At 43.7% G+C, this 12,307-nt stretch overlaps 1 protein-coding gene across 2 annotated transcripts in view; it reads right to left on the bottom strand.

Annotated features, from left to right (window-relative positions):
- EPAS1 (endothelial PAS domain protein 1) overlaps window positions 1–11,171 on the bottom strand; it is a 78,681-nt gene extending 67,510 nt beyond the window's left edge. For both annotated transcript variants that reach the window (XM_082303181.1, XM_082303182.1), the window contains exon 1: window positions 10,856–11,171. In XM_082303181.1, the coding sequence (XP_082159307.1) occupies window positions 10,856–10,881 (26 nt within the window). In that variant the 5' untranslated portion in view covers window positions 10,882–11,171. The remainder of the gene's footprint in view (window positions 1–10,855) is intronic.
- Between the last annotated feature and the right edge of the window lie 1,136 nt (window positions 11,172–12,307).

Below are 12,307 nucleotides of genomic sequence, written 5' to 3'. Positions count from 1 at the left end.
CTCCGCATCTGCAGAAAAGACTGGTTTTGTTGTGATGGTCAAACCCTTCTTTTCACTCCTATTGCCCTGTGGGTTGCTCACCTGCCTGCTCTGTGATGAAATCTGAAAGAAGAAGGGGTTTTATCATCTCGGAGATGCTTTCAGGGTGTTGCAATCCACTGCTGCTGCCACCAACACCCCACCTTCTCAATTGCTTGGGGTGTGTAAATTGCACATGGATCTTATATGACAGGGGGACAAATACAAAGGTGAAGCAAATGAAGGCGTAGGTCACCCGTCAACACGTGGGTGTAACCTACATATAGCGGGATAATATGGAGTGGTGCAGTAAAGAAAGCAATTAACCAGGCAATACAAGAGTCAGAGATAACCAAACTCCTTCCACTTGACAACCCCCTATTAAAGTATTTCCAAGTTAGGTTTATCCTACAAGCTTCTTGCCAACATATCTACAGCATTGTGTTAGGCGTTGAAATAAAAAGTCCCTATTTTAAAAAGTTTACAGTTTAAATAAATAAGACACACAAAGGGTGGAAGGAAGGATGTACTACCATCCCAGTTTTCCAGACTGGGGAGCTAGGATAACTATAGTGATCAGTCACACCACACTGTCCAGACTACATTATGAATGCAATGCTCTGAGTACCCAGCAGAACAAAGACCTGGGCCAAGCAAGGGGCTTTCGGAGAGGGTGTGGAGGGGAAAGGAGACAGGAGAAGCAACTGCAGAGGCCAGACCCACTTGCTGAAGCTGCTGCTCAGCAACCAGACGTAACTTTCACAGCCATCTCTACTGAGAGTGGCAAACAAGCTCAAGAGACAGAATCCAAAACATGATTTTATTCAGCTTCACTGCGCTTTGTCCCAGGTCCCCATGCCAGAGAGGCTTTGTTTGGGCCAGTCATGCAGCTGACAAACAAAAGTAGGGTTGGGGGGTTGGTTTTTCTTAAATGGGAAATAATGGCTGTTTCGAAACACCAGCATTAAGTTTCCCTCAAGATATCTGCACTTGCTTCTATTTCATTTTCAAGCCAGCACACGCCTAAGCGAACGGGATAGTCCCCTTTTGTGAATCACTGGGAACATAAATACAGCTTTGCTGTTACGTAAAAGCCAGGAGAAGCGTTAAGATAACTTGAGCACATAAAGGATGTTCCCATAAAAACGTCCCTCTGATTAGTAATGGCAATAAACATGTTCTTCAAATCATTCACAGGGAAAAAAAACGCCCAAGAACCAGATTTATTAATACAAACTGATAATCTTACAGCTGCAGCACAAAAACAGCTCACCCGCTGAACCAAGCTGCATTCCCTCAGTGAAGTGAGACATCTTCCACTTAACCACATAAAAGTGCTGCATTAAGCAATAAAGGGGGTCAAGATCCCCAAATGTCTACCCTCCCTTAAAAGTGTAAGCAACACTGTTTTGTTAAGACCAAGCATCATCATCTGTCTTGGTTAGATGAGGCATTGGTTTCCTCTTCTGCAAGCAAAAGTCAGCCATCCCATGTGCAAGAACTGGCAAATTCCAACTCTCTGCATTCTTTGATGTGCAAGACAACCTTACAGGACAATGGGAAATGTGTCTCCCAGGTCAATATGGGGATAACTGGAAGAAGTAAACCAAGAGCCATGTTTGTCATGGTTTTCCTTTGCAACAGAAGAGGAATGGGAAAAGCTGGCAGTAGTAGAAGAAAGCCTCGCTGTTCTTCCAAAGACCTTACAGTGAAGGCAACAGGCAGAGGCTATTCCAAAATGCTCACCCTTTCCCAAAGGCTCTCCACCTTCACTGAATTAGACAAATGCAGCTTTTCCAGAAGAATCATCTGGCAAAAACAACAGGAAAATACCAAAAGCACTTTCACCAATTTGCAATCTTCTCTCACAGGTTATGAAACAGTGGAGGCAACTGAGACCATTTAAAAAAATCCTGGAGTGGAGTACAGCTATAATTGGTCACTGGATTTGTATTCCAGAGAAATACTGACTAAGGAGTCGTGGCATGATAAAGCCACTTAATGTTGAATTTCTTCTCACATCCATGTATGACGCTGACGTTCTGTAGATCATTCAAAAGCCATTTTTGTTCTAAGCAAACTTCCTATCAGCTTTAAGTCAATACTCACCACAAATACCTAAGAGTCTGGAGATACTATCACTGCCATCAGCTAACGAGATTGTTATTTCATCATAATGCCATAAAAAAATCTAACCAGAAACAACAATGCTTATCATCTCAGAAGATACTTTGCTATTTGCAACGATTTTTGGATACAAATTGCACAGACAGCTAGAAGTTGGGCACATTCCATGCAATGTTCCCCATTTACAAGTGTAGAAATACAGAGTGGGGTGGTTTTCTTAATGTCTCAAAGATCTTTGAAGTATTTTGATAATAAGTACCCAATAATACCTAGAATTTACTGGCGAAGAGGGTGATACAATTGTGAATGAACAGACAGGGCTTGAAGACCAACAGCAGCCAGAGAATATCCCAAACACAATGGCTGAACAGGATTGCTTTGTAGTTTATCATACAAATGCAAGTGCAAACGACTACAGCTGTGATACCAACAGTTTAAGCACCTTTTTATGGCAGTAAATACCTTAGATATACTAATGGTGAAACAAAATACAAGGAATGTTCTTTAAAGCATACTTCCACCACCTTTATAAAAGCTGCCTAATAACCATCCCACTTCATACTTGCTTCAGCTTATTACCTAAGCAAATATTTATCTTAAAAGAGCATGAATATATCTTAAAGGAAAAATATTACACAGTAAATTTTGAACACCATCAGATGACTTATACCAAAATTATGAGCCCTAAATGGATTTTTTCCATGTAGATTTTAAAGAGTTCATAAGGTCTCTGACACAATACATTAGCACTAGCTTTCCCTTTTAAGAAGGGAAGAATAGGGCACATTTTTAAGATTTCATGCAACTTATTCAGGCCATTGAACTGTTCTTAAACTGAAGCCATTCAGCAAACCACCTTCTGTATATTAAATTAGATATATATATATATAAGGGATTCAGAAGCTGACTACGTAAAGAAAACACATGTACTAGGCCAAAGGTGGATATCACCTGGGACGACTATATTTCAAGATATAATAATATCTGCTACTTAAAGCAATAGCTTTCCTGGGAAAGGCAAACATTTCTATCTCTCAGCATATGCAGGCAGGTTTTCAAGAACAGGGCTCTGAAATTATCAGTCCTTTGAGAACAAGTTAGAAGTTCTGCAACATGCTGTTTTCATCTCTCCCTTATTTTGACTTTCTTGTTTGTCATGTGGAGCCAGTGAGGGGTTATGGAGGGCCTTCATTGCTATGTTTTCTATTATACTACAGTCTTTAAAAAGCTGTTCACATAACCAAAGCTAGAGAAGACCTTTGTCATTGCCAAGTCACACTTCCTGCCTAACCCAGGGCAAAGACGACTAAGTATTTTCATCAGACCTGGTAACTTGTCTAAGCAACTGCAGTTTTTGAAAGACTGGGACTGTTTTGAATTCAAGGCCTCAGCTGATGAGGGCCTTTTGACTAGTGTAAAAGGAATACCTAATATTTTGGTTTAGCAGATAAATTTTAAGATTTCTCCTGAAAGGAAGACGGGAATTTGATTGAGGTCAAGCCACCAAACCAGACGCATTTATGTGTGTTGTAGACTTCAGTATAGCAAAGACCTGGAAAAAAACCCAATTGAGTCTAACACCAGAAAAGAAAGACAAAGAAAAAATAAAAAAAATCCATAAATTAACATGAGACTAATAATTACTTAAGTCTCATTCCAATGAATTTAAAACATCTGTTTTTCAATTAACAACATAGTGCAACACAGGAAACCTTGTAAAAATGAAGCCAAATCTGAAATGTTTCAGCAGTCTCCAAATGTCTTGACAATTTCTCAACCCAACCCCTTCATTTTAGTCTAGCTAAAACTAGAACACTTAGCTCTTGTTTTCCCCTTGTGCTCTGGAAAATCATTTTCCAAGAAAATATTTGTTTTTACAGAAAACATTCACCAACTGCATCTGCAGCTTTTCCAGTGCTTGGTAGCCCATTGTCGAAAACTTGCACTTTATATCTTACCTTCATTTGCCTAACTCTAACTAAATATATTTTGATGTATTAGATAATGAGTAACAAATATTTACAATAGATTAAGTTCACATTTTAGTAGTTCCAAATAGTTTCTTATTACACATTACTTCAGACAGACTGCTTGCTATCAAGTGCCGTAAGTTACACCCACATGATTCATCCATTAGGAGAGCTGCTCTGTTCAAAAAAAACCAAACAAACTCAAAATCCGTCCACACCACCATCCCCCCCAACAAAAAGCCACCATGCACAACGTTCCCCATATCACTTCTAATTTTAGCTTTTCCTTAGATAACACAATTTCCTGAAACAAAATAAGACTTTTCATACTCTTCTAGCACCAAAATGTTATTGTAAAAGTATTGCTATTGGTAGAAGTAGCTCAATGCACACAATATTTCATATCCAAATATAAAGGGATGTTTCAGTGCTTCAGCCTTCTGTTCTGCCATGGCTGTGGAGAAGGAGGTGAAAAACAGCCAGGAGTTACTAATTTTTTGGGGGTGAGGGGTTGGAAGGATTTAAAGAATGAGGCAGGCAACGGACAGCAGTGTAGGACTCTGCACTCATCACTGTTCACTCACATACATGAAAAAAAAACAAGCAGCCAAATCCCATAAAAGTCTGGTTCTCTCCATCAAATTCCTGTTTTACACTGTCCAAATGCTGGCCTGGAGGTTTCACTCGTGTGGGTCACAGCTGGGATTCAGGGACATGCCTCAAGAAGTAGGGACTGGAGGAATGGTCAGGCACAGGCAAGATGCAGTTTGAGAGATGCTTCTTGCTGGAAACACCAATATGTTGCTGAAATCTCTTTGGAAAAGCGACAGTTTGGTTCTACAGATTCTCCACAAATAATGGAGATTAAAACACATGCTACTTCAGGTTTGTTTGAAAGCACATCAGCGCATAAATATGTACACAGCAGAACAAAGCAGCATTTGTAACTTGGGGGGTACATATTCGGAATCAAAACTACTGAGAAGCTCTGTTATCCTATTTTGCCCTACTTGAGAACACAAACAAAATTAAGAAGTGTTTTTTCCTCCTGCCCAGATGCACAGAATATGTTCATAAAGCTGCAATAAGCTAGTATTAATCGTCCACCCACAGGCTAACATAAAGCATGTGTAAAGTTCCTGAATTTTTCAGACAATCTTCTTGGAGGCAACATCCTAAACGTTCCCCTAAATCAAAGAAAACAGCTGATTCTACATATTAGCACGCAGAGGAAGGGTCAAGACCAGGGCACCTCTTTGACTGAAGATCAGACATAAAAATTCAACTAAAGCAACTTTGCTTCTTGTCTGGCAAAACATTTGATGAGTTTCTATAGAATAAATATTGAATACTTGCTGTGTCATGTAAAGCAACAGACAAAGAAGCATAATGGAGATGCTATCCAACTCCAAACTTTGTAATAACAGTCAAGTTACAATTATAAGTATTAAATTACAAGTCTAACTGTTTTCAGGCCTAAATATGCCCATTTAATCAAAATCTGTTATGGTAGATTTTATTTCAGCTAAATTTTCTAGACACAAATAAAGTCACAGAGGAAAGAACCAAAACTATAATTAGATTTGAGCTCAAGAAGTAAGGAGCATAATTAAGTGAGTTACTTTGGAACACTAGTTATTTATCAGCCAGTTGGCCTACTGTACTTTATTAAGCTACTTTCCAAATTCACAGTAAAATAGTTTCCCATTTTACAGACTTCAGAAAGAGTCTCCATGAAAAGTAGCCCTGTAAATGTAAGAAAGAAGTTATTTTTTCTTATATAAGCAGTCAAGGTTTTATCCTTACCAGATAACTATTATATTGCCTTTTAAGCAAATTGAGCACAAGAATGATAAATGAGAAAAAACCTGCCAGATGCATAATATTCATACTTGCACTTTCTCTTAATTTAAGAGAAGCACTCTGTCAACCTTGTGCCAGCTACTGGAAGTATTAATAACTATTAAGATATACATGTCACTATGAACATTGGAGTAATTAACACAATAGCATTTCAGAAATAGCTTTAGAGGAATAAAACCATTCCACGTATTTAAATTATCTTTAAATACAATCTGCCTTTGTATTGCTCATTTCCTTACTCTAATGTTTATCCTAATAATAGCAAAAAGTTCAATGCTTGAAGAGTTCTGCCCCTACCACACCTAACAGCAGCTCCTGCTTGGAACCTGAAAACAAAAATACTTAATGTCTATTAATCCATCATAGTAAAAAATATTATAGAAAGATATAGAGAGATCCATTTCTGATACTCATGATGGATGTCCTGAATTCACAGCATAAACCCAAAACTGATATTAGCAGAGTGCCTCAAATATGCAACACATTCCCAGTGACCCACACAAGATAAATGTGACAGAAATGCTTGACATCAGAAGATGAAGAGAAAAGGACATGACATAAAGATTGTGTTTACAAAGGGCTGACAGATTTTTAACTTGCTCTAGGGCTAAGTGCTAAACACAAGCAGAACAAGCCCTTGGAGCATCCCTGCAAAACACAAATCCTCAGATGCCCAAATCACTTTGTGAGGATGGTACACACTGGGAGGCACAGACATTGCACACCATTCCCACAGCAAAAGCCATTCAGTCTTCATCAAGCTGAAATACTTTGGGTCTATTGAGATGAAACCACAAGAGCCAGCCAGCAGAAGTCAAGCGTTCCCAAGCAGGCCAGGTGGCCAAGCCAGAGCTCAGCCCAACCTCTGCTCCATGCCACTGCAGCAAAGGCAGACCCAGCAGCAAGCATGCAGCCTGCCCTTCCTCATTCCTGTACCCTTGGGCCACCCTCTGGTAGAAAAGCCAGACATCTGTAAAAATGCAGAAGGGGCAGTGAACACAGAAACAGAAGGGGCAAAACCAAAGAAGGATGGGTATGAGTGGCCAGGATCATTCAAGATGACCTGCAAGCTATGGAGCGCCAGAGTTTGTGGTGCTGAAACACAAATACCAGTTGCTTAATGTTAACATGCCATAAGCATGTGCTAAACAGCCAATTTCAACAGATTGTTCAACAGGAATTCAGGAGATCACATTTCCTTTTGATAATTCCAAATAAAAAAAATTGCAAGGGCAGATGTGAACACAGAGGCAAACAGAAATAAATCAAATATGTGGGCTATGCATGGGGAGGTGCTGAGCAATAACAAAACTTGAACAATTTTTATGAAGCTGAGTAATCTATGAAATAGTCTGCAAAGGAAAGTGTTCAAAGCTCCATCAGCTAAAGTACATAAAGTGAGGTTTACAAGAGTATAAGGACCAACCTATGCTGCCAAGAGAATGGGCAAGATCATCTCTGTCACCACCGTCACAGAATAACAGGCAATAGAAAGTATACCTGGCAATACTGACACACAGAAAATGTACTGGGTAGAACAAAACTGAGACTGCGTGTTTCCTGAAATCTGCAGTTTAACACTTTGGCACATACAAATGCTCACATTTCCTGACATCCAAATTACATCCATTATGAGTGAGCAACTACCTGAGCTCTGGAGAGCTGTGCCATCAGGACAGTTTCCTCATCCTGAGGAGGAGCAGCCAAGAGTGAACTCAGCTTGGCAAAACTACTCTCCTGAAGGAAAAGGTCAGTGAAAATTGAGGCACAAAGCATCTCATTAGAAGGGCTCAACATCAAATAAAGCCCAAAGTAAAAGGGTAAATGAAAGCAGTCTATTACCTAGACAGCAACTGGGGGCAATCCCATTACTTTACTATCCGGACCAGAAGAAGTTAAACAGATTTATGTAACATTACATGGTTATGGTCACAAAACATACTGTGTAATTACATGGGGACCACTAGCACAGAAACACCCTGAGCTGCAAAATTGGTTTATTTTTCATACAGCTGGGAAACAAACAGAAATCCCCAAGTAACAACAAAACGGAAAAGGTGAAACCAAATGTTGCATCCTTCTCAGTGATCAGCCATCCTTCTCAGTCTTCTGTTTGACTTGTCCTGAGCCTGGTTTCAAACTTTTCTCAGACACTGTTGCCCATCCAGAACAGTTCATTTAACACAGCATCCATTCCTAACAAAATAACTGTGTCTCTCAAATCATTAAAAACCACATCAAGATGTTCTGTAAGACTGCTCTAATTACATTGGGACCTATCTACTACTTGTCATTGTACTGCACAGCAATCACAGATACTTTTTCCTTGTTTTTTTCTATTTTGCTAAAATCTGTTATGCCCTTTTATTTCTCCTCCTCCCAGTTTCTAATTACCGGCATTCTAAGAGAGTATCAAAAACTGTGCAGATAATGATTTTTTTAAATTAAGTTAAAAGAATAATCATATTAATCTCAGCTCTGTATCTTGGACTAACTTTAAATGTGGGAAATCAGCCTACTGGAAGTGCTCTAACATTTGCTCCAAATAAAGCAACTGCTCTTTTCTGCTGGCAAACAGAGCTTCAAATGAGGACCTGAGGATGTTCTTCAACTTAAATCGACCATTAAAAGACTCAAAGATTATCTTCCATAGAAGATTTGTTTAACAGTGAGAGAACTGCTCCTCTTAACATATGTTTCAGAGCTGCCTGGAAATCTAGTAACACCGCCCCACCTTTTTCCCCGTGAGAGTGATTTATAAATGCTATTAGCAAGTTAGGTTAGAGATCCTAGCTGCATATCTGGATAGAGATCAAGCAAACAATACAGTAACTGTTGAACTCAAGGCAATAAACCTATTCTGTAATAGTATTGGAAAATTAAGAAAGCAAAACGACCTTGTTTCAACAGGCTACATAGAGTATATCCCCAGTAGGGATATCCACAGCGCACTGACAGGGAGGCACAAGCCAGCTATCTGAAATCCCTCACAGGACACTCACCCAGTTGTTCCACAAACTTTAATTTACGCAACAATCTCATGAACCTGATAACAATTAGCCTACTTCTGAGAGAAAAATTGTCACTGAATGTCACAATATTTAAAACCAGTGACAGAGTCGGGATCAGGGTTCACACTTCAGTCCTGTGAAGTCTGTGTTGTATCTGAAGAGTATTTCCACAAACCACTTCAGCATGCTGTCCCTGCAAGATTAAAAGGCACTCAATCCCTCACTGTGCTTGAAAATAAGAGGTTAAAAATGAAGAGATTAAGAGTGCCCCATTAAAAAGAGGTGATACAATGAATGCAGTGTATTTCCAATATATACACTATTTCATCCTCTTGCTGCATAAACTATTATAACACATTTTTATAACTACATTGTGCTGAACTATATTTTTTTCTTTTTCAATATAAGATGCAAAATGTATGTACATTTTGTACTCTGCACAGAAGCTTGCTACCTAGAACAAAATTCACTTGAGGCAATTGTTTAACCTTAGTACGTTAGTGTCCGATAAACTGAGGAAAACAGAACTACATGGAAAAGGTATGATTTATACTACTATACCTCCCATATTACATCGTCATAGGGTGACTCAATAAAAAAGAAGCTATTATACAAACAAAAACCCAGGGTTTAAAGTTTACTGGATCATCAACTGGACAGTACGTACGACAAATAACAACATAAAATTCTTAAGTCTGTAAACCACATCACTTATAAAGAGACTCTATAGCCAGAACAGTAACCTGTGCTGATAATAGACTAATCCTTGTTACTGCCTGCTGTATAAAACAGACTGAAGACATATCCTTTTACAAGGCTTCATAGACCTTTATTCACGGGCTTAGCTTTCCCCGTGTCAGTGCCCTCGCTCATCCACAGGAATTGTTTATAGCTCTGGAGCAACAAGTAGATAATTCTTCTCTTAATCTCCACCTGTAACTTCTGTGTTATGGACCGCTGAGTTTTATTTTGACGTTTGTTCTCAAGAACCAACAAGAAAACGCACTCTTTGGTGAACTACAAAACCACCAGTGTGTTACTTTGATTCCCTCCGGAAGGGAAGGGTCGCTCTGGCAGTGTGGGAATGTCTAGCTTTACATCCCTCTCGAAGGGCAGCGACAAACGAGGAGCTGGGCACTCCTGAAGCTCTCGGCCCTCCGGGAAAACCCGCTGACAGCTGAGGAGCTCCGTGAACCGCGGAAGATGCACCGCGGCCAGCGTCTCGGAGTGGAGCGAGGAGGTGTCGAAATGTTTACACAGCCTGGCAATTTCATCCACGCGACCTTAATTATGAAACATGTTCTGCTAAGGGGGCTGCTACCTTTCAAACCCCCGTCCTCAACTGAGGATAGCTTCCTACTACCTCTGTCCCTCTGTCCTCGCTGATACCAAGCCCTGCCATGGCGTACATGACAGCGGCCGCGCACGGGCTGGCTGGCCCTGCCTGCCAGGTGCACCTGCCCGCCGCCCGCAGCCGGGGGCCGCCTTCGCCGCGGGTGGCGGCGGCCGCTCGGGCCGGGGCCGGGTGCGCTGCCGGCCGCGGTGCCGCCCGGCGGGGGCCGGTCCCCGGGCAGGCGCTCCCCAGCTTGGCGGCGGCCCGGACGGAGCGCGGGTTATCCCGAAGGGACGCGGCGCTGCTCCCCTGTCCTTCTCCCCGCCCGGGCGAACTAATTCACTCTTGCCGCAGCCGGTCCCCGCAAAGGCTCCGGGTCGAGCCCTCGCACGGGAGCCGTGGCGGGGGGAGGCGAGGCCGCACCGTCCCGCCGGCAGAGCCCCCTTGGCTCCTGCCCCGCGGCCGAAGAGGGCAGCTGCAAAAGGAGGACGCAGCAGCCCGAGCAGCCCGGCGCCTCGCCCGCGGCCCCTCACCTTTTCTTCTCCTTGTCAGCTGTCATCGCGGCGGCTGCTGCCGGCTCCTGCGCCGCCTCTCGGGCCGGGGCGCGCTCAGCACCTGCCCGCGGGACGCGGGGCTCCGCGGGCGGCGGAGGGCGGGGAGCGGGGTCTGGTTCGGCCGGTCGCCCCCGAGGCGGGCGTACAGTCTCAGGACACTGCCGAGGATTGTACGGCCCGCTCGGGGGAGGTGGCGATGGTGGCGGCAGCTGCTGCGGCGGGACAGGGGCCACGCGGCGACGGAGCTGTGCAGCTCGGCGCCGCCCGCAGAAAGTTCTCACTTTAAACCTTGGGCCGCCGCCGGCCGCAGGGGTAGGGCCGGCCCCCTCCGCCCGGGACCCGGCCCGGCACGGCCCGGCCCCGCCGCCGCCGCCGCGCCCGCCAATGGGGGCCGGCGGGGCGCCCCGGGCTCCCCGCCCCCGGCACCGGCCCGGCTGCGGGTCAGCGGGGCCGCTCCGCCCCGCCGGCACCGCGCCGGCTGCGACGGGGCAGCGCTTACGGGCACCGGCCACTCCGCCGCCACCGCCACCGCCACCGCTCTCTTATGTTTTAGTTATTTTTTTAGTTATTGAGCTTTTTAGTAATTTAATTTTTTTTCTTTTCAGAAGCAGTATCTCCCCGCCGGTGCGGTCCGAGAGCCACCGCGGCACCTGCCCGGCGGCCGCGGAGCAGCTGCGGTGCTGCCCCGGCACCGGGCGCTGCTCCCGCAAGCGCGGAGCCGCCCCGCTCTCGTCCCCTGGAGCACCCCCCGTTCAGCCCGAGGCAGGGGGTGTTGAAAAAATAAATTTAAAATTACGAAAATAAAAGCCGCCAGGACGGTGCGGGCTTGGGGCGAGGCCCCGAAGCCATCGCAGGCGTGCGGGACCGCTCTGCTCCGGCCCGGCTGAGCTCGGCCCGGGTCACGCACGGAGGAGAGGGAGTGTGGCTGCGGCTGGAGACAGAGGGATGTGCAAGGAGCAAGGGCTGCACTTTTGCCTCACTGATGGGACTTCCTTCCTCTCCCTGTTTTTTCTATTTTATTTTCTGTGTCATAATGCATATTTCAATTCAGGCACTTCTAAAACTCTTGGTTGATGACACACGGTGAAGCAAGTCTGTGGCAAGAAGCGCCAAAGCTCATCTCATGCTGGCACCTGCTATGGCTTGCTGCAGTTAAGATAAATGTAAATAGTAAAAAAACCCTCTCACTTTGATTTCTGTTTATTTTACACCAAAGCAACTAACCTTCCTAGACAATGGATTATGAGAATTTTCTGATATTGTCTTTCAGCATGGTAGAAACTTCAGCCTTATCTCTATGTTCTCTAAGGCTTACTTTGCATTTTTACATCTTGAAACAAATGCACAGCTTTGCGTTAGGCTGCATCAGGTTTCCTTCTGGAAAATGGAAGTACTGTAGGTAACATGAGCCAAACAAGACTTATTTATTGG

The sequence above is a fragment of the Coloeus monedula genome (genome assembly GCF_965178545.1).
Source record: "Coloeus monedula genome assembly, chromosome: 2".
Taxonomy (NCBI): Eukaryota; Metazoa; Chordata; class Aves; order Passeriformes; family Corvidae; genus Coloeus; species Coloeus monedula.
The sequence above is the reverse complement of the archived record's forward strand: the minus strand, read 5'-3'. Positions and strand labels throughout refer to the sequence as shown.